This window comes from Bufo gargarizans, chromosome 4 (assembly GCF_014858855.1).
Source record: "Bufo gargarizans isolate SCDJY-AF-19 chromosome 4, ASM1485885v1, whole genome shotgun sequence".
Classification (NCBI taxonomy): Eukaryota; Metazoa; Chordata; class Amphibia; order Anura; family Bufonidae; genus Bufo; species Bufo gargarizans.
The window spans coordinates 67,733,445-67,758,518 of record NC_058083.1 but is presented as its reverse complement, the minus strand read 5'-3'; the positions used below and the strand labels follow the sequence as shown (position 1 = coordinate 67,758,518).

Here is a 25,074-nt window from a genome sequence, read left to right as displayed (position 1 = left end):
ATTCAATGGGGCCACTTTCTGTGCTGTCCGCATCCGTTGATCCGTTCCGTTGCCCCGCAAAAAAAATATAGCCTGTCCTATTCTTGTCTGTTTTGTGGACAAGAATAGGCAGTTATATCAATGGCTGTCTATTCCATTCCTCAAATTGCGGAACGCAAAACACACAACGGTCGTGTGCATGTAGCCTTTAGGGTACTTTCACACTTGCGTTTGATTAGGCAAACTGTATACAAATGCACTAAATTTTTCTGGCTGATCAGGATCCTGATCAGTCTGAAAATTGCCTGATCAGTCAAAAAAATGCATTGCAATACCGGATCCGTTTTTCCAGTGTCATCTGGCAAAACGGATCCAGTATTTATTTTTTTCACATTTTTAAAGGTCTGTGCATGCACAGACCAGAATACCGGATCCGTCAATGCGGCAATTTGAATGCCGGATCCGGCACTAAAACATTCCTATGAAAAAAAAAATCTGGATCCGGCATTCAGGCAAGTGTTCAGTTTTTTGGGCCGGAAATAAGGCTACTTTCACACTAGCGCTTTTCTTTTCCGGCATAGAGTTCCGTCCTAGAGGCTCTATACCGGAAAAGAACTGATCAGTTTTATCCCCATGTATTGTGAATGGAGAGGAATACGTTCAGGATGCATCAGGATGTCTTCAGTTCAGTCTTTTTGACTTTTCAGGACGGAGATAATACTGCAGCATTTTTTTCCATAGAAATGTATTAGTGCCAGATCCGGCATTCAAATTTCCGCATTAACGGATCCGGTATTCTGGTCTGCGCATGCGCAGACCTTTAAAAATGTGAAAAAAATAAATACCGGATCCGTTTTACAGGATGACACCGGAAAAACGAATCCGGTATTGCAATGCATTTTTCTGACTGATCAGGATCCTGAGCAGTCTGAAAAATGCCTGATCAGTCAGAAAAAATGACATGCGTTTGCATACAGTTTTCCTGATCAGGTAGGCAGTTCAGGAAACGGAACTGCCTGCCGGAATCAAACAACGCAAGTGTGAAAGTACCCTAAAACCGTAGCATGCTGCAGTATTATCTCCATCTTGAAAAGGCAAAAAGACTGAACTGAAGACATCCTGATGCATCCTGAACGGATTACTCTCCATTCAGAATGCATGGGGATATGCCTGATCAGTTCTTTTCCAGTATAGAGCCCCTAGGACGGTACTCTTAAGGCTACTTTCACACTTGCGGCAGTGTGATCCGGCGGGCAGTTCCGTCGTCGGAACTGGCCGCCAGATCCGCCGATCTGCCGCTGACTGAAAGCATTTGTGAGACGGATCCGGATGCGGATCCGTCTCACAAATTCATTGCAAGGACGGATCCGTCTCTCCGCTTGTCATGCGGACAGACGGATCCGTCTTGTACATTTTTTCATATTTTTGCTGATCTGCGCATGCGCATGCCGGAACGACGGATCCGGCATTCCGGTATTCTGAATGCCGGATCCGGCGCTAATACATTCCTATGGGAAAAAATGCCGGATCCGGCGTTCAGGCATGTCTTCAGTTTTTTTGGCCGGAGAGAAAACCGTAGCATGCTGCGTTTTTCTCTTTTGCCTGATCAGTCAAAACGACTGAACTGAAGACATCCTGATGCAAACTGAACGGATTACTCTCCATTCAGAATGCATGGGGATAAAACTGATCAGTTCTTTTCCGGTATAGAGCCCCTAGGACGGAACTCAATGCCGGAAAAGAAAAACGCAAGTGTGAAAGTACCCTTAGATATGTTAAAAATAAATTAGATACTTTTTCACAAACTCTTAGGCTCTATTCACATTCCTGCTAAAATGCCAGTTTTTCTGCTCAGTCATAGGAGCAGAAAAATGAAATGTATGAAGTTCTGGATCAGAGTAGTTTTTCCATCATCTCAAGGGGATGAATAGCTGCGCTATTTTTCCTGACGGTATTTCCGATGGAGGCTCCTAACATAAATGTGTGAACAGAACCTGACCCATCATCAGCTATCGGATGCTCCATGTCATTTATAAGATATAGTATTCATTTCCTATGTTTTACAAGCAATAATAGCTAAACCTCCAGGAAAGACCCTCAGACCCATGGGAACAGGGATTATTGGCAGTGCCACACACACAAATCAACCACATTTAGACTTGGTCAGCTACTTGGTGGATTAAAGGGCTTGTTCACCACTTGGGACCTTTTCTGCAAACCACCAGCATGACCGGACCCGCGGTGGGAATCTTACTTACTTGATTCCTGTCACTGGGTTCTGGTCCCCTTCAGGTGCTGCAGGTCTCGGGTCTTCCCGCGTCAAACCTGATGCTGATGTGGCCGCAGCGGTGACATGTCACCCATGCTTCATGTCACAGGGTCACTTGACGCATGGATGACACCACTGCTGCGACCAGTCCATCCCTTTTTACCGGTTTTCCGGTTATAATGATTTTTAAGCTAGTGCCTGTAGCCTGCCTACTGAAACAGAAGATTCATACTTACCTGCTTCCTGCTGCCGCCATCTTCCGATCCCCGCACTGTTTACATCCGGTGGTGCATGCACCAAGCACATCACCATTGAAGCCAGTCATTGGCTGGAGGGATACATGTGACCATGTCCATGCACCACCGGATGTAAACAGTGTGAGGAATGGAAGATGGAGACAGAGAAGGCAGGGAGGAGGACCGGAGCAGCGAGGAGCAGGTAAGTGTCAATCATCTGTTTCAAAAGATTGAGCCCCGGATGTTTTGTCCAGGGCCCTAAATGTTATGGCAAATGGCTATACAGCAGTATTACCGTCTTTAGGACCGTGATACAGTTTAATTACTATCGCCACTCGTCGCTGGCCAAGCAACCACCTGTGCTGGGTATCAGGCGGTATAATGACATAATCGTGCATGCCCGCACCTAGATGTAGCCAGTGGAGTGACTTCAAAACGGCCACTTGAATGGAGAAGCCGGCAACTTCGGACTCAGATGGTGGGAGGTCAAGTGAGTATTTCGATCTTTTTCTTTTTTCTTTTGCTGACCTTGGGGGAAGATTTTGTGGGGGCGGCTGTATAACTACATGGAATGCTTTATACGTGTTGGGGGTACTAAAATGGGCATTACACCTACTGGGGACACAATATTGGGTGGGGTACTAAGTAGGGGGGTAAAACTACAATGTGACTGCAAGTACTGTGGGCAATGAAGGGCATTATACCTACTAGAGGCACTATGTGTGGGGGTATTATAACTATAGGGGGCACTATAAGTACCGACACTACAGAAAGGTAATATAAATACGAGTGGAACTATAGGGGGCATTATACCTATTGGGAACACCACAGGAGGGCCTTATTACTACTGGGGCACAATGGGGGTGCATTATACCTATTGGGGCACTGTTTGGGACATTATAAGTACTGGGGTAATATGGTGGCATTAAAACTACTGAGGCACTAAAGGGGGGATTTTAATTAACAGGGCACCAAAGTGAGGCACTAAAACTAGTGGGGCCTCCACAGGGAGCACTACAACTACTAGGGCCAATATAAGGGAACATTATAAGGGGCATTATAACTATTAGGGGATATTTTAACTACTAGGACACTGTAGTGGTCATTACAAGGGGCATTATAACTACTGGGCACTATAAGGGGGGCTTTTTACAGTACCTACTGGAGGCACTACAGGGGGGTCTTATTAATACTGTATAGAGCCTTATTGCTGCTAGGTGCACTATGGTAAACATTATTATTGGGCACAATATGGAGGACAATACTACTCACAAGAGCACTCTTGGGGACCAGTATCATTGTGTGTGTGTGGGGGGGGGGGGGGGCACTATTACTAATAAGGGCACTCTGGGAGAGTATTATTGCTATTGGTCGGACTCTTATAATACTACAGGGGGATTAATCTGTATGGAAGTATAATTTCTGTGGTGTAGTATTTGGGGGCATATTATTGGGGGCAGCAGCAAGATCATATTGTTGGGGTAGCAGAGTAGGAGGATGATGATAATAGAAGAGTAAAAACTTTACATATCTGTTTGGCAAACTCTGCAGAGACAAGACATGGGTAAAAGAAGTTGCATGGGTGGAATGAAGAAAATTAGGAAAGGTCTATAACAGAGGAGTTGTCACCTGTAAGTGCAGCGTCCCACTAGTATACGTGGGCACTGCAAATCTTGTTATGATGTATGTTGTATCATGTTGTATTGCACTTTTGTATAAAGATCCCTGTTAACAGGCTGTTAGGTGCACTACATACATTCCACCACTAGATGGGGATAGCACCACAGTATATATACCCCAGTTCAGGCCTAGTTAGTGAGTTTAGAGTGTGGAAGCAGGAGGAGATGGAGTGAGGGGCAAGGGGGAAGGAGAGGACCCCCTCCTCTCAGCTCTCTCTTGGGCTCCACGGCCCAGAGGAGCCAATCCATGGTCTCAGTGTCAAGCAAGGAAAATAGGCAGAGGTGAAGTCTTTGTTCTACTGTCTACTCTTCCGGAGTGCCAAGTGGATTTTACTAATTTTATTGTGGAAAGACAAAGGAAGGACAATAGCCATTATTCTAGGGTCTAGGCGCCTTTGTAATAGGGTGAAGGTTTATTAGCTTCCAGCAGCCTCCCCGTTACTTCAAGGACAGACAGGCCATCTGTTGCATCACTTGTGTGTAGAAGATAAGGACTTGAATCAGCCTTACTGAGATTGGAGCAAGGCAAAGAGCTAAATACCAGTGCGTACACAACCTCCTACTATAGCCTGAGACATAGCCACATGCACAGCCTGTTACTTGGAATGGCCACATCCAACCTACATGTTCATAAGAGACTGTTTATAACTGGATGTTAAATTGCTGTCTAGATTCTGGTTACAGTACAGTTCTTAGTTGGGTTCAAACCCTGCCTCATTCTTCTATCTCCATACTACAACCACTCTCATCATTTTGCACCACCAAGGTGCTGGCGTCACAACATTACCTAAGTCAGGGGCCCAGCCGCACAAGCACCCAGAAAAACCAATCACCATCAAGGGCATCTCTATCACCACCTGGCCGGTGTCCTCTGTAATAGAGTGTGCCCCGGAGAATCCAGTGCTGTTCTCCCCTTCACTGCACTGCTGGCCCAGGGAGGCGTCTGCTAAACGTGAGTACCAATGAACTGTTGCACCCATCGGCCGACCGTGAGCCTCAGGCGTTTTCCCCTGTGGACCGGCACTTCGCATAAGGCACTGAATGTAAGAGGTATGTGGTGCTATGTAGTCCAATATGTTTGGTAGCACTAAATATAATGCCCATCCAACAAGTAAAATATGTTTTTAGTGCTAGGGTGTGGGGGTGGGGCACATATGCATTGAGGCTTGGTTTCGGATCTTTTGAGACCCTAGAAATGCCCCTGGCTAGTTGTACCGAAAAAGTAAGTGTAATCAATAAATAACTACAGAACATGCCAAAAGAGTTGAAAAGAAAAGTTCTGAGTGAGGAGAAGTACGGTTCTATTCTAGCTTTACGCGAAGAGGGGTACAGCAAACACTGGGGACAACAAAGCTACAGACTGGCAGAGCGCAGAGACGACTCTCTACTGACCGTGACGACCGCCACCTCATTCGAATCTCACTTACACTCTTTCCGCTACTTCCCTTTAAGTGAATAGGACTGAGTTGGTGTTATTACACCTGCTCGCCGCTGCGGTGTCGACAAGCAGATAAACAGTGAAGAGAAGGCAGTGTTCGTACAAGCTCAGCAGATTGGTGGGGGTGCCAGGAGTCAGATCCTCACCAGTCATCTATATAGGAAACCAACCAACCCCTTTAACAGCCGTAGGATGATATCAATTGACCTACAAAAAGAATGACAAGCGGGAGTTGGGGTGAAATGCACAGCAAGGACGGTTAAAAGCAGGCTTCTAGAGGCAGGGCAAGTCAGGCAAAGCTAAAAAATAAGCCCTTCATCAATGAGAAGCAGGGCCGCGCCGCCAATGAGGCGATCGTCTGGTACAGTATCAGTTTAGCCCAATTATTTTTGGGGGATATTATGTTTACACTATTAGTGTCAGGGGCAATATTTGCTGGGTGCAGTTATTTTTTAGGGCACTGTGTGCCAATAGTTATTGCTTTCTGTGTGGTACTTATATCTTCAGGTGGTCTGTTTCTGCAGTATAGTATTGGGGAGCACAGAGGGCACAGTATTGTTGTTGGCAGGATGGGGTGTTCTCAAGGTTGGAGGATGATGGAAAAGTAGGAAACCAAAGATGGTTTCATATGACCATTTTATTTTCCATTGTTCTGAAAACAAAAAAACAACAGTTTAGGGATGAGCAAACTTCAGGTTCGGTGGCGATTCCGTTATAGATTCCGTTATCACAGAATATAACAGAGTTCTATGACGGAATGCACCACGGAAGCCTTTAAGAAGCATTCCGCTTTACATTCAGTCATACCAGACGGTTATGCTGCCCATAGACTTCTATTATGACTGAATGTAAAACGGAATGCTTCTTAAAAGGTTCCATGGTGCATTCCATTGTAGAATTCCGTTATATTCCGTGGTAACGGAATTCATAGCGTAATTGCCACCAAACCTGAACTTGAAAACATCAAGTTTGCTCATGCCTAATCCAGTTGAATCCATTATGCACATTTTGCATCCATTTTAGCCATTTCCATCTTAGATCCATCTGCAGGATCCGTTTTTTTTTTTTTTTTTTAATAGGATCCATTTTTTTTTCCTGTTCTTCTGAGAGATTGCCTCAGGCAGCAGACAGGCTAAGTGCACCTCCAAAATGAATGGACCATAGAGGACTGGAGTAAGGTCATCCTCTCTGATGTGTCCAATTTTCGGCTTTGAACCACACCAGGTTGTGTAATGGTTAGGCAGACCCCTGGAGAGGCCTACAAGCCACACAATCTCCCATACTCACTGTGAAATTTGGTGCAGGATCAGTGATGATGTGTGGATGTTTCTGCAAGGCTGGAATCAAGCAGATTTGTCTGCGTGAAGGACATATAAATCAAGCAACATACAATGGTACCCTGGAAGAAAACTTGCTTTCTTCAGCTCCAGACCTGAACCCCATTGAAAACCTCCGGAATGTAATCAAGAGGAAGATGGAGGATCACAAGTCAGTGTACGAGGCTCACCCACCAGAAATCCGGGTCTCCCAGCTTGTTAAGAGAGCTGGCCCCAGCGCTTTTGGAGTGTCCTCGGAGGCTGAGAGTTCCTCAACTGGTGGCAAGACGGCCGCCGTTGCTCAAACAAAGATGGCTGCCGTTCCGGAACCCGCTCCCGCGGATGAAGACGTCCGGACCCCGTAGGCTGTGGATCCCTCCGCAATGGCTGAACGCACAGACAAGACGTCCCCCAAGATGGCCGCCAGCGTCAAGCCTGCTCCTGCGGATACCACCGCCAGCCAAGCTGCCCAAGCTCCGAACCTACCAGCATCACCGACGGCATCTGCAGCCCCGGAGACGGCCCTGATGATATCACCTATCGTGGAGGCTCCCGCGCATCACCAGGAGGCATCGGAACCGGCCACGACATCAGGTAGGAGCAGATGCGCTCCCTGAGGCCCAGGCCCGGTCTGAAGCTGCCCCTGCACCGCTCCCGGTGGATCCCGATACCCCTGATAGGCCCAAGCCTGCTCCGCCATGCACACATACTGGTGCGGCGGAGGCGGCCAGAACTTCTACTCCCCTGCCCAGAAACAATACCGCCAGAGCGGGACGTTTAAATCCTGAGGTCCCCATAGTGAGCTCTGAAATCCCTGCGGCTCCAACTCTACAGGTGGGGCAAATAAATAACTCTGTCCTGACTTTCAATCCCAGAGTGCAACCCTACATTCTGCCCTGGAAGCTGCCACAGGCACCCTCAGTTTGCCTACCAGAGCCCCTTCAGCCGGAGGTTTTGTTTCCAGAGGATTCTACTTCAACAAGAAGGACTTAAGCTTTATTTGAGCGTTCTATTGCATTAATAAAATTGCACTGTTTTATTGCAACATAAAAGCTTGCACCCAAAGAAAAGACTCAAACGATACCTGAGCTCTTTGTGATTTTCATACAATGTGATATCATTGCACTAATTACCAGTTTACCTGTTATGCAACGTTTAAGATAACATGCCCATTGTGTGAATTCGCTTTCAGGTGCCACAATGTGATCTTCCTGCACTATTTGTGACATTTGCACTTACCATTGCACTTAACCTAAAATGTAGCAACTTACTCAGATATGCCTTATTTAACAGCTCATGTTCTCTCCTTCCATTATACAGACTGCCTTTATGCGGACGCTTGAAACTAATGGCCTACTCTTAGTGGACAGATAGGACCAAGTGGTAAGTCCAGGCAGGTCCAGTAACTACACTGGTAACCCCGCTGCTTTGGGAATCGTTAGAAGTCATAGACCGCTCCTTCCTGCTTGTTTTATGTTCAGGATTGTTCCCATCCTGAGGTGTCTTATTTCCAGGAGAGCGATGGGATTATAATACCCTCCTCCTGTGACATTGCCAGAAGTATACAGAGACGATAAATACCTCCCCTTCTGAGCCTTTTGCCTAAGGTATGGGCCCTCAAGCCTTAGAGCCTTATTTTAGCTACTCCTTAGACACCATAGTGATCGTGCTTTAAGCCAAATTTCTCAGGCTTTGGTGCAGGAAAGGGAATACAGGATAAAGCCACCCTTCCATTTGCGGGCATTCCATTACACAATGGCAGGACTACAGAGTAAAGACACCCCCATGCTTTCTTTGGTGTTTGATGGCCATAATAACACTACAAAGTCAGTCAGTAATGTTTGCTTAGTGCAGTATTTGGTTCACTGGTTATACCAAGAGAAGGAAACTGTGTGTTGGGCACCTTACTCTAGCGGGCAGGAACCTGGGGATAGCCGTTTTATGTTTGTCTTTGTATGTCATTATATGTAATTCATGCAGCACTTTGTACTTATTGGGTACCCCAGAGCGGATTCCTCTCCCTCCTAAGCATAAGCCGAGGGCGGCTTAACTCAAAGTAAGGGGGAATGTAACATCCCAGAGTTATGTTACTCAAACGATACCTGAGCTCTTTGTGATTTTCATACAATGTGATATCATTGCACTAATTACCAGTTTACCTGTTATGCAACGTTTAAGATAACATGCCCATTGTGTGAATTCGCTTTCAGGTGCCACAATGTGATCTTCCTGCACTATTTGTGACATTTGCACTTACCATTGCACTTAACCTAAAATGTAGCAACTTACTCAGATATGCCTTATTTAACAGCTCATGTTCTCTCCTTCCATTATACAGACTGCCTTTATGCGGACGCTTGAAACTAATGGCCTACTCTTAGTGGACAGATAGGACCAAGTGGTAAGTCCAGGCAGGTCCAGTAACTACACTGGTAACCCCGCTGCTTTGGGAATCGTTAGAAGTCATAGACCGCTCCTTCCTGCTTGTTTTATGTTCAGGATTGTTCCCATCCTGAGGTGTCTTATTTCCAGGAGAGCGATGGGATTATAATACCCTCCTCCTGTGACATTGCCAGAAGTATACAGAGACGATAAATACCTCCCCTTCTGAGCCTTTTGCCTAAGGTATGGGCCCTCAAGCCTTAGAGCCTTATTTTAGCTACTCCTTAGACACCATAGTGATCGTGCTTTAAGCCAAATTTCTCAGGCTTTGGTGCAGGAAAGGGAATACAGGATAAAGCCACCCTTCCATTTGCGGGCATTCCATTACACAATGGCAGGACTACAGAGTAAAGACACCCCCATGCTTTCTTTGGTGTTTGATGGCCATAATAACACTACAAAGTCAGTCAGTAATGTTTGCTTAGTGCAGTATTTGGTTCACTGGTTATACCAAGAGAAGGAAACTGTGTGTTGGGCACCTTACTCTAGCGGGCAGGAACCTGGGGATAGCCGTTTTATGTTTGTCTTTGTATGTCATTATATGTAATTCATGCAGCACTTTGTACTTATTGGGTACCCCAGAGCGGATTCCTCTCCCTCCTAAGCATAAGCCGAGGGCGGCTTAACTCAAAGTAAGGGGGAATGTAACATCCCAGAGTTATGTTACTAAACTCTTTTTCCCCGCTACTATTTGTTGGTAACATGTCCCTTATCATCTAATGTGATTTTATTTAATATTCCTCACAAATGTGCATTTTCTAAGCCTGTTACATGTATTTGCTGTAATTTCCATGTACACCAGCAGGTGGCAGCAATGTGTCAGCAGGAGCTTAGTTCAGTTTAGCATATCTAGACTGGAATAGTTTATTCCAGTTTAGCTCCCCCTCTATGAGCAGAAGTGGGCTGGCCCATGTCCTGTTTCATGGGGAGGAAAGGAAGTTCAGTGAGTGTGCCAGCCACCCCGGCTAGGGGAAGGCTGTGCAAGTAGTAGCTCCCAGAAATAGGGATCCCAGACCAGAATTGGGTGTCGGCTGAGACCAAAGACCTTCATCCCCAGTCTGAGACTTCAGCCTAAGCTGGTTGACAAGCAAGCAGTCACCTCCAGAACTCCAGGACGAACCATTCCCTGTGAGCATAACTGTGAGTAACATCCAGAGACCAGGAGAAGCCAAATTCCTCCTCAGCTAGTCAGTCCCATACACAGAAGAAGATAGACAGATTCCTGCCTTATTCTCCAGGCATATGATAGAAGCAGAAGAGATAGTAATCCCTGCCACATATTGCATATACCTGCTAGGACCCAAGACCATTGCTGTATCTCATGTGGATTAATGCTGCCTCCAGTAAAGACAAGCTGAATTATATTTCAAGTCTGGATCTCATTCATTGCTACCAAGTTCCTCAATTACTCCTACTAGCAACACACTCATTTATTGCAAGTGAGCCAGGATCCAGGAATCCAGCCGTACCCAGGTAGGAGACACCGTTGACACTATACCTACTACCACACAGAGACATTATACCACCTTAAAGGGCCCTGAGACTGTACCCTGCGCATGCTGCAATTGGCGTCACGAACAAAAACTATAGACTTATATACCCATATCTGGACCCACTGCATAATTTGGCGTCCGTGTAACCGTACCAAGGTCCTGCTCATTGCAGACACCTTTGTGAAAAAATTTTATGATTGCATTTTATTCATTTTGAGCTAAAATCATGTTTTCAATTGGTCTTTACTAAAATTTTTCAACCTTTTTGAGATACAAGGATTTTAAAAAATTGTCTGTTTGTACAGTATCACTTGTCAGTCCTGTCAGCTGACAGCTCATGTTAAGCTAGGGGTGTATTGGGGTAAGTGGTACTCTAAGCCCATCTCCAAAGAAAGTCTGGATGCCTGTCATTTGACAGATCACATAGATAGAGCATTAGGTAAGTATAGATGTGGGGACTGAAGATCATCTTTAAAGGGATTTCCCATCACAAAACGTAATGGCATAGCTCTAGATTTGGTGGAGGTATGATTGCTGTAATCCCCACCGGGTCTGAGAATGAAGAATCTGACAGGAAAACTATATATGCCTCCATATGTAAGTGTGTCAGTGTAGAAGTTCAGTTTCCTCATTCTACAGCTGAATGCACAAAAATGCTGTCTAAAAATTCTGCTGTTGAACCTGGAAATAGCCACCTGGTGGCGCTCAAGCCCTGGCAGATTAACTCCTGCGCTATTAAATATATTAAGATGAGTACAGCCGGGAACAGGCATTAACAAAGGACAATCCACAGGATGCTTTTTCAGATATAGAAATCTTAGCAAAGAGTGTATATATATATATATATATATATATATATATACACAGTGGATATAAAAAGGCTGGGAGACAATCCTCGCTATTCCACAAATGGAGGGAGAAAGGAATTTTGTACTCTGAAGCACATTTTAACCCCCACGGGATACAAATTGACTCCCTGGACACAACTTCAGACTCAGTGTCAGCTACCCTCATCACATTTCCTAGCATATGCCCAGGTTAAGTCGTATTGCATGGACCAGGCAAAGGTTTTGGGAGACTTGGATAGGCTTGCTTGGTTGGTGGGCTTAATAGGCCGGGACAACTCGGCTGGCACATTGTCCGATTTGTATGGTAGACTCCAAAGTACCCACTCTATAGGGCTGGGTAACAAGGTATTTAGTCACTGGGAGAGGGAACTCAAAGATGATTCGCTGACAGCAAAGATGAGGGCGGGGCTAGAGAGAGTGAGACAGGCGGTGACCTGTGAAGATTGGCGAGAGATGCAATTCAAAATCCTTCATAGGGCGACATATGCTTTTGATCTATCTTACAAGAATGCTCCGGCGCATTATCTCAGAGCCTGTCCAAAATGTCAGTTACCTAAGGCTAATCTTCTACATGGTCTCTGGGAGTGTCCGTCCTTATCCCAACTGTGGAATGAAGTAGTAGACCAGATCAAGGAGATATGGAACGTTGGATTGGATCTCTCTCCTCAACAATGTATCTTTCATTATATCCCGATGGACCCGGATGGGAACTCCTCGCAGGTGATTGGAATCAAGGGGATACATGTAATGTTATTGTCCGCAAAGAAAAGTATTTTGAGACATTGGCTGTACCCTTCGGTGCCCATTTTGGAGGAGGTTTTGGGCATAGCAAAACAGATAATGTATATGGAAAGATTAGACACAGAACAGTGTAAAGGTAGAGCCACAAAGAATTTCTTTAATAAATGGAGAAGCTTCATTGTAAAGATACTACCCCAAGACGAGATAAAGGAGTTGGTAGCTCCGTTCCTAGGCACTCAGTGGTATCTCCTGGAAAAAACAAAGGGTATGCTTGGAAGGCTAGACAGTGAGTGGCATGAAGGATGAGATATGTAGTGAGCTATGGAATCCAGGTTTAGGCAATAGGAGACACACATGGTGAACCATAAGGAGCTAATTTTGTTAGTTGGGGTTATATTTTGATTTTGGGGGGGAGGGGGGTATTTAGCGCACAAAAAATAACAAAAGAAAAAAAAGAGAAAAAAAATGGAGAAAATGATTGTGTATTATTCCCAATGTCTTTTCTGTCAAGCAATTTGTAAAAATAGAAATGTAATGCATAGATGTTGTCTGTTGTATTTACTGATATACGACTTACTTCCACATATAGTGTTTGATGAGACATGTCAAGTCATATACAATACTGTCATTTTCTGCCAATAAAATTTGTTTAAAAAAAAACAAAAAAACACCCCTGTTAAAATGTCAGGTTTCTGTGATGTAAAACAATGACACAAAGATAAATCATTTCAGCACTTTTTCCACCTTTAATGTGACCTATAAACTGTACCACTCAATTGAAAAACAAACTAAAATCTTTTAGGTGGAGGGAAGAAAACAAAAAAAAACTAAAACAATGTGGTTGCATAAGTGTGCACACCCTCTTATAACTGGGGATGTAGCTGTGTTCAGAATTAAGCAATCACATTCAAAATCATGTTAAATAGGAGTCAGCACACACCTGCCATCATTTAAAGTGCCTCTGATTAACCCCAAATAAAGTTCAGCTGCTCTAGTTGGTCTTTCCTGAAATTTTCTTAGTCGCATCCCACAGCAAAAGCCATGGTCCACAGAGAGCTTCCAAAGCATCAGAGTTGGCTGTCCCACCAAACTAAGTAATCAAAGGAGAAGGACCTTAGTAAGAGAGAGAACAAAGAAATAAATGGTCACTCTGGCTGAGCTCCAAAGGTTCTATGTGCAGATGGGAGAAACTTCCAGAATGACCACCATCGCTACAGCCAGTGGCGTACCGCCCATAGAGGCAGGCTATGGGGCCCGCGGCACTGGGGGGCCCGTAGCGCAGAGAAAGCCCCGCCCACACTATTTGGCCCCGCCCACTCATGACATGCAGCCGGCTATGCGGTTGCTTTTCTTCAGCCCCAACTCTTCTTCCGCAATCGCCGCCAAGCCGAAGTGGTCCCCCGCCCCCCCTTCCTGTTTGACCTGATCCTGACCTCCTCCTGACCTGACCCTGATGACGCAGAATCAGGATCAAACCAGCCTGCATGTAGCACTGGAGCCGCTGGCCAATCAGCACAAGGCAACTCTGTTGAGGCAGCTGCTGATTGGCCAGTGGCGCAAGGGGGCGGGAGAATCGGCTCGAACTTCGCCGTCGGCCGTCGCCAGAGTGCCTGAGCTGAGGAGAGAAGAAGGAAGATTCTGAAGCACCGGCTGTGTCCCTGGCTGGCCTGAAGTAAGTCAGACTCAGTCAGAACAAGTACCGTTCGTCCTGCCGTGTCACTGCCTGCACAGTGCACTCCCTGCAGCAGTGCCTGGCCGACTCTGACATATGACTATATATTATGAGGGCCAGGGCCCGTGTTAGTTTACAAATCTCTGGGGGGCAGGGTGATATCTGTGTTACTTTACAATGTGCCCACCTTGCCTGTCACTGCAGGGAGCTCGGCCCATATGCTGCATGTAGTACGCCAGCCCATTACCCATGTAGAGAGTTCATGTATTAGGCTACTTTCACACTAGCGTTCATAGGTCCGTTCGTGAGCTCCGTTTGAAGGAGCTCACAAGCGGACCCGAACGCCTCCGTCCAGCCCTGATGCAGTCTGAATGGAGCGGATCCGCTCAGACTGCATCAGTCTGGCGGCGTTCAGCCTCCGCTCCGCTCGCCTCCGCTCGCCTCCGCACGGACAGGCGGACAGCTGAACGCTGCTTGCAGCGTTCGGGTGTCCGCCTGGCCGTGCGGAGGCGAGCGGATCCGTTCAGACTTACAATGTAAGTCAATGGGAACGGATCCGCTTGAAGATGTCACCATATGGCTCAATCTTCAAGCGGATCCGTCCCCCATTGACTTTACATTGAAAGTCTGAACGGATCCGCTCAGGCTACTTGCGCACTTGCGAAATTTTTCTAAGTTATTAATGCAGACGGATCCGTACTGAACGGAGCCTCCGTCTGCATTAATATGATCGGATCCGTTCAGAACGGATCCGATCAAGCGCAAGTGTGAAAGTAGCCTTAACTGTGCTCTTCAGCAGATGAAACCCTCTAGTCTAGTATTATATGACCAGATACCCGCAGACCAAGAAATCCTTATATGATGTCCCAACTCTGTAGGTCATGTATAAATTTATTTAATGGGGGTGTGGCATGGGAGGGGCCAGGTCAGGAAGTGGGAGGGGCCATGGTGGGTAGTGGGCGGGGTTAAGGGGCCCAATTCAGATTTTTGCTATGGGGCCCAGTGATTTCTATGTACGCCCCTGGCTACAGCACTCCACCAATATGGGCTTTATGGCAGAGTGGACAGAAAGAAGCCTCTCCAGAGTAAAGGACACGTGAAAATCTACCTGAAGTTTGCAAAAAAGCACCTAAAGAATTAAGGACTGTGACAAAGAAGAATCTCTGGTCTGATGAAACCAAGACTGAACTTTTTGGCCTTAATTCTATGAGTCATGTTGGGAGAAAACTAGGCACTGGTCATTACTTGTCCAATACCATCCCTACCGTGAAGCATGGTGTCGGCAGCATCATGCTGTGGGGATGTTTTTCAGCAGCTGGGGCAGGGAGACTTGTCGGGGATGGGAGAAAGCTGGATGAAGCAAAGTACTAAGATATTCTTAATGAAAACCTGATCCATAGTGCTCTGGACCTCAGACTGGGCCGCAGGTTAACTTTCCAACAACACAATGACCCTAAGCATACAGTCAAGAAAACACACGGCTTAGGGGCAACTCTGTAAATGTCCTTGACTGGTCCAGCCAGAGCCCTGACTTGGCTGTCCAGCGACAATCCCATCCAACCTTCCAGAGCTTGAGAAGATCTGCAGAGAAGAATGGCAGAAAATCCCCAAATCCAGATGTGCAAACCTTGTGGCATCATACCCAAGAAGACTGGAGGCTGTAACTGCAGTGACCCAGAAGGGTGGCGAGGATAGGAGAAGTAGAAGTGGCCATGATGGTGGTAGTAGTACTCATAGTTCATTGTGGCATTCATCACCCTGGCTGTCCCTAGCATTAAATGGAGGGCGTGCTTTCTTCCATTGGGACACACCCTGGACCCTTTGGAGGTTCCTGCCCGTTGTTGACTGAGGTACACTTAAAGTTAGATGGGTGCAAGGCAGGATCGCAGATGTAAGAGCTGGCAGAAGGATGGTCAGTGACCAGGCCTTTTCGGTTGCAATAAATAAAGTTTGTCTTTACTGAATAGATAATGTTTTTTGGCAATGTGAGAAATTAGTATGAATCAAATTGGCAAAAATTCAGATTTGACATACATTTTTGGAAAATTTGGGTTGAATTTGATTGGTTTAAATTTAATTCGCTCATCTCTAGTCTCTACATATAAGAGCATATAGTATTATCTCTAAATAACGGTAACACTTTTGTAAGGTTTCTAAATAACAAAACTATACAATGCTGCCACCAATATATACTGGGAAAATAATCTACTGTAGTAGTGCCACAGAATATAGCATGTAATACAGCTCTATATGTAAAGTACTGTACAATGATATACAATTAATGATATACAATAACTGAGTCTGCTTATATAGCACCTACCAGTAGCCATCTTGGCTCCAGGAGAAGTATATAGTGGGCTCAGCATGGATGTAGGTACTTGCATCCCTGGACGGGGTTAAAAGCAGAGTGTGCTTGGCGTGCATGCTGTACCTGTGCTTCCTGGACTTTGTGTGGCTGTCATGGCCCATAAAAGGTAGGAACTAGTGTTAGGGACCACTCATTAAGGCGACCTTGACGTGGTGAGTGGCTTATTACGCTTTGGCCAAAATGTACACCAATGCCTTATTCAACATCCAGCATAAAGGCAGGGCAGAGTGCTGGTTGCAGAGTGCGATTGCATTTTGTGTTTTTGCGTTTGTATCTGTATTTCGCCATAGCAATCTGCACCTGCTAGGGGTTGTGTGGGCTGAATCCCCCATATTTTTTCTTTGTAGTATGTATTGGACGCGTGGCGATCTCCAAGCAGTCATGCACACCTGACCAGCTAGTATGCCCTGGAGGCTGGTTTTAAAGTCAGTATAAAACTGAGTCTGCTTATACAGCACCTACCAGTAGCCATTTGGCTCCAGGAGAAGTATATAGTGGCATCAGCATGCATGTAGGTACTTGCATCCCTGGATCCGATGAAAGCTGTAATGGCACCGGACGGGGTTAAAAGCAGAGTGTGCTTGGCGTGCATGCTGTACCTGCGCTCCCTGGACTTTGTGTGGCTGTCATGGTAGGAACTAGTGTTAGGGACCACTCATTAAGGCGACCTTGACGTGGTGAGTGGCTTATTACGCTTTGGCCAAAATGTACACCAATGCCTTATTCAACATCCAGCATAAAGGCAGGGCAGAGTGCTGGTTGCAGAGTGCGGTTGCATTTTGTGTTTTTGCGTTTATATACAATTAATATTAAACATTTTGGAAGTTACAAGCCTCGGTTGTCAGGCCTTCTGAGGTGACCCCTCCCCCCTTTTTTTGTTTTCTCCTCTCATAAAGTGGGCTTGGTCTCCCAGCAGACATAAATTAGGCCAAATTGACCTCATTTAGGACTAACTGGAGTAAGGGAAAATTGCACAAAATTATGGTGTAAGGCTACATCTGCACTTGGCTGGCACAGAAATAATTTTGGCCTGTTAGAAAGTTTACAGAGCACTTAATATAAAAATAACTATGCACTTGGGGCACTTCTGAGAAAACTGAGGAATCTCTACTGAGCGCAGAGGTGACTGAAATAATTAAAGCTGTTGAAAGCCAAGAAAACCTACTGGAAGATATTCAAAATGATATTCATGAGGCTGCAAGTCATCTTCAGGATCTTGAAAACGCACTGGGGAATAATTCAACTATTGCACTTGGCATCAGTCAGAATCAGTCAGAAATAGATGACCGTGTCGTCCGGGAAATAGTATTACCACATATAGAAAATTTCCTCAAAGCTCATTTTAGTCCCATATGGAACAGTTTTAACAAAAGTCTTCAAAATCTTAATGGTATGGTTAAGAACCTTTCTGAAAGTGTTGAGATTAACAGAAGAACATTGGATATATTCTTGGAGAATTCTGTACCAAAGAAAGACCTCTATGAGCTAGGGACTAAATTTGAGTCCAAAATTCAAGAAAATTTTGATAAACTTGAACAACTGAAACAACAGATAGATAACAACTTCCATACACAACAAACTGTGATCCATCATAATTTGACCATGATAAAAGCTGATGCAGATGTAAAGTTGAAACGGAATCTGAAGTTTCAACAGTCACAGTATTCCTACTTAAACTTTAGCATTGGAGAACTTCGCAGAGGGCAAGAACAACATCAAGATGATCTATTAGATTTGGCTCAAAATATCACACTACTTTGTTCCCCAAGACATGTAGAACTATCTTCTACTGCAAATTACCAAGTAAATGAAACCCTTATAGAACATGAGACCCAGATTAAATATTTATTGACTGAATCAGAGGCAGCTTTTGAAAATATTAATATTCTGGAGAAATGGTTAAAGGAACTCCGTACCGAATTTAAACAGAATTCAGAAAAAGTCCAGATGCAGTTCATGGAAAAAAGCCTCATCGTGGAAGAAATCAAAGATCTAATTCAGAGGCAGATAATGGAACTTAATTATACTGTTAACAGTATACAAAACAGTAGTGATGAGTTATTTGATAATTGTGACTGCCACAAAATGAATTTGGACATAATTGCTCTTGAGGAAATACAACGGAACTTCTCAAATCAATTTAGAGATGTTTTATATGGAATAGAAGATGTTAAACAGAAGGAGGGAAGTTCAAAGACATATCTGCAGCATTCTGTAGAAGATTTAGCACAGGCCCTTCAGTTTAACCGTCAATCTCTTGCTGCCCAACAAGAACAAGGACGAAAGTTAATGCTCATCACTTCCCAGTTGCAAACTCAAATAAAAACCCTTACAGAAGATGTCAGACATATTAGGATGGACAATGGTCAGATCCACAAGCATATTAAACATCTAGACAGTTCTTTCAGCTCTCTTCTTGAAGATGCAACAAGACATGAGAGAGTGTTGGAAGCTCTGCTTGGAGAAGAAGCTCTTGAACTTCTGTCTGAAGATAATCCAGAAGCTGTGTATATAACAGTCATAAAAATGCATGAAGTGCTGAACAACACTTTGCATGTGCTGGAAAAGCAGCTGCTCAATACTGATTCATTGAGTGAACGTTTGCAATTCTTGGAGATGCATTATGGAAATCAAAATTCTCCTGATTCCCCTGCCATTTTCAATGTTGAGCAACATAATGAAGGAAGAACACTTGATAGATCCTTACGGAGTGGCAGTTTAGAGCACATGGAGCCAAATCATGAAGCATCTAGAGATCATGATGCTAATGAATTTGAACACAATGATATTATGATCTTGAAAAGGGATCTTCAGTATCTCTATGCCAAAGTTAACGAGCTACAGTCTTCATTATCTAATTCAACACATTCTAAAAATGATACAATTAGAGATGCTTTAAAACCATTTAACACTTCAATTATTTCTATAAAGTTGGACATTGAAAATTTAAGAGAGCTTTATAATGAACACATCCAGTTATTCCATAAGGTATTTGGAAATTATGAAGCATTAATTTCTTCAGATGTACCTCTGGATATTGAAAAGCTCAAGTCATTCATTGATAAAAAAATGAAAAAAAGACAAAAAGGATTAGAAACACAAAATAAAAAACAAAATAAAAAACACAGTGAAGAACACTGGCAATCTGATGAAACAGGATCACCCCATCAAGATCCTCTTGTTGCATTCAGTGCAATTTTTACCACTGGTGCTGAAGGAGCAAAAATGATCCGATTTAATGATATTGATCTTAATTATGGAGATGCATTTTCCTCAGATGGCCACTTCACAGCTCCATACACTGGAGTCTATGCCTTTTCAATAAGTGTGGATTTTGGCGTTGGTAACGGACTTGGATATTTGGTTTTTAACGGACGACACAGTATTTCCCTTGAAAACAGCAACACTGAGCCAGCAGAAGGAAATTTATTTTAATAAAAAAAGAAAAAAAAAAAAAAAAAAAAAAAAAAACTATGCACTTGGGGCAAATATCGTCGATTACCCTATCAGCTTTGTCAGGCCTTCTGTGGTGCCCCCCCCCCTATTTTTTTTTTTTACTTTTCTCCTCTCTCATCAAGTGGGCATGGTCTCCCAGGAGACATAATAAAATAGTAGTAAATGTGAGCAATAGTTTAGTAAAATGGAAATATTCTCTTGACATTTGTTTGACTTGTTTCTTTCTCTTCTAGATCCCTTTAATATAAAGAATCTTGAGATTGTCAGGTGTCTTTGGCTGCCATGCTTCTTCTCTCCAGCAGCATCAGCTAGTAGTCTGTAATTGTATGACATGTTTTCACGCTCTGCTAAGTGTAAAAGTTGCTCTTTCTACCTTCTAATGTGTGTTCCCTGCTCTCCATTATTAATGTTTGTTGAGAGTATTTGTAATCGTTGTACTTTATGGTGACATTAGCTGGATGCCTATCGCTTTCTGCCAGCCCACCTGCGTCATATTAAGAAATCTTCATCAGTGTGTGTCAATGTTCTAGAATACAGTCAGGTCCATAAATATTAGGACATCGACACAATTGTAAATTTTTGGGCTCTATATGACACCACAATGGATTTGAAATGAAACAAGATGTGCTTTACCTGCAGACTGTCAGCTTTAATTTGAGGGTATTTACATCCAAATCAGGTGAACGGTGCAGGAATTACAGCAGTTTGCATATGTGCCTCCCACTTGTTAAGGGACCAAAAGTAATGGGACAATTAGCTTCTAAGCTGTTCCATGGACAGGTGTGAGTTATTCCCTCATTATCCCAATTACATTGAGAAGATAAAAGGTCCAGAGTTCATTTAAAGTGTGCTATTTGCATTTGGAATCTGTTGCTGTCAACTCTCAAGATGAGATCCAAAGAGCTGTCACTATCAGAGAAGCAAGCCATCATTAGGCTGAAAAAACAAAACAAACCCATCAGAGAGATAGCAAAAACATTAGGCGTGGCCAAAACAACTGTTTGGAACATTCGGTGAGCTCAGCAACACCAAAAGACTCAGAAGACCACGGAAAACAACTGTGGTGGATGAACAAAGAATTATTTTCCTGGTGAAGAAAACGCCCTTCACAACAGTTGGCCAGATCAAGAACACTCTCCAGGAGGTAGGTGTATGTGTGTCAAAGTCAACAATCAACAGAAGACTTCACCAGAGGGAATACAGAGGGTTCACCACAAGATGTAAACCATTGGTGAGCCTCAAAAACGGGAAGGCCAGATTAGAGTTTGCCAAACGACATCTAAAAAAGCCTTCACAGTTCTGGAACAACATCCTATGGACAGATGAGACCAAGATCAACTTGTACCAGAGTGATGGGAAGAGAAGATTATGGAGAAGGAAAGGAACTGCTCATGATCCTAAGCATACCACCTCATCAGTGAAGCATGGTGGTGGTAGTGTCATGGCGTGGGCATGTATGGCTGCCAATGGAACTGGTTTTCTTGTATTTATTGATGATGTGACTGCTGACAAAAGCAGCAGGATGAATTCTGAAGTGTTTCAGGCAATATTATCTGCTCATATTCAGCCAAATGCTTCAGAACTCATTGGACGGCGCTTCACAGTGCAGATGGACAATGACCCAAAGCATACTGCAAAAGCAACCAAAGAGTTTTTAAGGGAAAGAAGTGGAAAGTTATGCAATGGCCAAGTCAATCACCTGACCTGAATCCGATTGAGCATGCATTTCACTTGCTGAAGACAAAACTGAAGGGAAAATGCCCCAAGAACAAGCAGGAACTGAAGACAGTTGCAGTAGAGGCCTGGCAGAGCATCACCAGGGATAAAACCCAGAGTCTGGTGATGTCTATGCGTTCCAAACTTCAGGCTGTAATTGACTGCAAAGGATTTGCAACCAAGTATTAAAAAGTGAAAGTTTGATTTGTGATTATTATTCTGTCCCATTACTTTTGGTCCCTTAACAAGTGGGAGGCACATATACAAACTGTTGTAATTCCTACAGCGTTCACCTGATTGGGATGTAAATACCCTCAAGTTTAAGCTGACAGTCTGCAGGTAAAGCACATCTTGTTCGTTTCATTTCAAATCCATTGTGGTGGTGTATAGAGTCAAACATTTTAGAATTGTGTCTATGTCCCAAAATTAATGGACCTGACTGTACTTGTACTGCATGTAAATTCTTCACCGTTTTCCAAGATTTTTATACTGACGACCTAGGATATCAGATGGGTAGGGGTCCGACTCCTGGTATCCCCACTGATCAGCTGTGCTGCAGTAGCATCCAGAGGTATTCATCATGACCTCTAGATGAGGTCATGAGTACCATGGCTAGTCTGAAGCTTGGGGTTGCAGACAGACCAAAAATGCTGCTTTCAAAACACGACATGCTGTGATCTTTTACTGGCTTTGGTGCTATGTTTCTGGTATCCCTGTCATTTGGTACTGGACCACAGACAGACGGCACATATTAAGCTAGGATGTCATTGCTGTTCGCAAGTTGTGGTGAAATCACAGTATTGCCAGAATTTTAAAGTTCCTACAAAAGTGTAAGCGACCTTGAGACCATCACTAAAAATGTCTTGTTGGGATTTTTTTTCCCCATAGAGAAGCATTAACGTTGCGGCACAACACAAGTCATGGTGTTGCTGAAATTTTACTGCAACTAACAGCCAATGCAGTATGACCATGAGTTTCTAGCCTAGGATTGAATAGGTTCGATTGACAGTTATTCCCCAACCCCCCCCCCCCCCCCCAAACATGCAACAACAGATAATTAACAGGTTAGCAAGAAATTAAGGAATACAACTACAGGGTCAGAGTCTACAGTGTTTGTAGTTTAGTGTATTGGATAGTGGCGTCGCTAGAGGGGGGCGAGGGGGGGCAATTGCCCCCCCTATGTTGTTCCTTGCCCCCCCGGGTGCCCCCCCGCTGATTCCCCTGAGTGAATACTAATGAGCGCTTCCATTATGGAAGCGCTCATTAGTACCGAAGAACCAGGAAGTGGTGAACGCTCTGTACTCACCACTTCCTGGTCCTCGGCTGTCGGCTGTGCAGGGCTGCGCACAGCGTGAGGTCGCTCTGTGACCTCACGCTGTGCGCGCCAGTTTAGAGCACAGTCGACTGAGGAGGGAGAAAATGGCAGGCGGCGTCCGTCCAGGAGCAGGAGAGGTAAGTGTTTTTTTTATTTTATTTTATAAAAAATGTGGCTGCTGGGGGCATTATGGGGGCTAATAGGAGGCATATGGGGCTAATAGGAGGCATATGGGGGCATTTAGACGCATATGGGGCTAATTGGAGGCATATTTGGGGGCTAATTGGAAGCATATTTGGGGGCTAATTGGAGGCATATGGGGGCATTTGGAGGCATATTTGGGGGCTAATTGGAGGCATATTTGGGGGCTAATAGGAGGCATATTTGGGGGCTAAAAGGAGGCATATGGGGCTAATAGGAGGCATATGGGGGCTAATAGGAGGCATATGGGGGCTAATTGGAGGCATATGGGGTCTATGGGGCTAATTGGAGGCATATGGGGGCTAATTGGAGGCATATAGGGGCTAATTGGAGGCATATAGGGGCTAATTGGGGGCTAATAGGAGGCATATGGGGGCTAATTGGTGGCTAATTGGAGGCATATGGGGGCTAATTGGAGGCATATGGGGTCTATGGGGCTAATTGGAGGCATATGGGGGTTAATTGGAGGCATATGGGGGCTAATATGAGGCATATGGGGGCTAATATGAGGCATATGGGGGCTAATTGGAGGCATATGGGGGCTAATTGGAGGCATATGGGGGCTAATTGGAGGCATATGGGGGCTAATTGGAGGCATATAGGGGCTAATTGGAGGCATATGGGGGCTAATTGGGGGCTAATAGGAGGCATATGGGGGCTAATTGGGGGCTAATTGGAGGCATATGGGGGCTAATTGGAGCCATATGGGGGCTAATTGGAGGCATATGGGGTCTATGGGGCTAATTGGAGGCATATGGGGTTAATTGGAGGCATATGGGGGCTAATTGGGGGCTAATAGGAGGCATATGGGGGCTAATAGGAGGCATATGGGGGCTAATAGGAGGCATATGGGGGCTAATAAGAGGCATAATGGGGGCTAATTAGAGGCATAATGTGGGCTAATGAGGCATAATGTGGGCTAATGAGGCATAATGGGGCTAATATGAAGAATAATGGGGGCTAATGAGGCATAAGGGCTGATATGGGGGCTAATGAGAGGCATAATGAGGGCTAATGAGAGGCATAATGTGTCATCCACAGATGCCCCCATAACAGTGTGTCTTCCACAGATCCACCATAACAGTGCGCCTGTGCACTGACGAGAGACAGAAAGAAGGGGAAAGAATCCGCGGAAGCAAGCAGAGGAGGCACAGCAGACGACTGAATAGCTTCTTTTGTAAGTAAATTGTTTTATTATAAATGTATCCCTGCATACCGCAACTCTCTAGTATTTTGTAATCTTATTTCTATATACTTATTTTGTTTTTGCCCCCCCATTTTTGACTGTGGTATCTTTGTGCCCCCCCTATATATTGTTCCTAGAGTCGCCACTGGTATTGGAGATACTGCGCTGAAGGACGAGTTTATTTTAAAGGGTCAGTGTTGTTGTATGGGTATTTGCAACTGGGTGCAGGCTGGCATGCGAAAGCGTGTCACTATACAGGTATTTTAGCTGGTTAGAAAACCGCTTACCTGTAGTGAAGACTTGAATTGGCGTGCTTTTGTCTGCGTCCCTGTAGTTTAGGTAAGGAGGCTTTTTTTCTCCTCCTTCCCCCTTATGTTCTTTGTACTTCTTTGTTGCTTTGTCGCTTCTGTTATTGGTTTGTATTTTCTTTCTTTATCTTTTTCTTTCTGTTTTTCTTTGTCTATCGATGCCTCAGATCAGGATATGATGAGATAATCCAGCTGTAGGATGGCCCGGCGTGCTGTCTCGTGTCCCGGCCGGTGGCACGCTGCAGCCGCAGGTGGAGGTGTGTGTAGGGGAGTGGTTGGCGCTCACTTGGAGTTAGTTAGTGACGTCACTAAAGCGGTCAAGCGTTGACCGCTAGGTGCCAGGTATCCTTCTCCTGTTTGTAGTTTGTTACCATGGAGACACATAGGTCTGCAGAGAAGCAAAGTTGCTTC

The 25,074-nt window shown here is 44.7% G+C and overlaps 1 protein-coding gene across 1 annotated transcript; it reads left to right on the top strand.

Moving 5' to 3' along the window:
* The first annotated feature begins 7,333 nt into the window (after positions 1–7,333).
* Positions 7,334–19,916, top strand: LOC122935220 (multimerin-2-like). Its single transcript, XM_044290985.1, has 2 exons — positions 7,334–7,486; positions 17,574–19,916. The coding sequence occupies exons 1-2, from the start codon at positions 7,334–7,336 to the stop codon at positions 19,914–19,916; spliced, it is 2,496 nt and encodes an 831-aa protein (XP_044146920.1).
* The last annotated feature ends 5,158 nt before the right edge of the window (positions 19,917–25,074 follow it).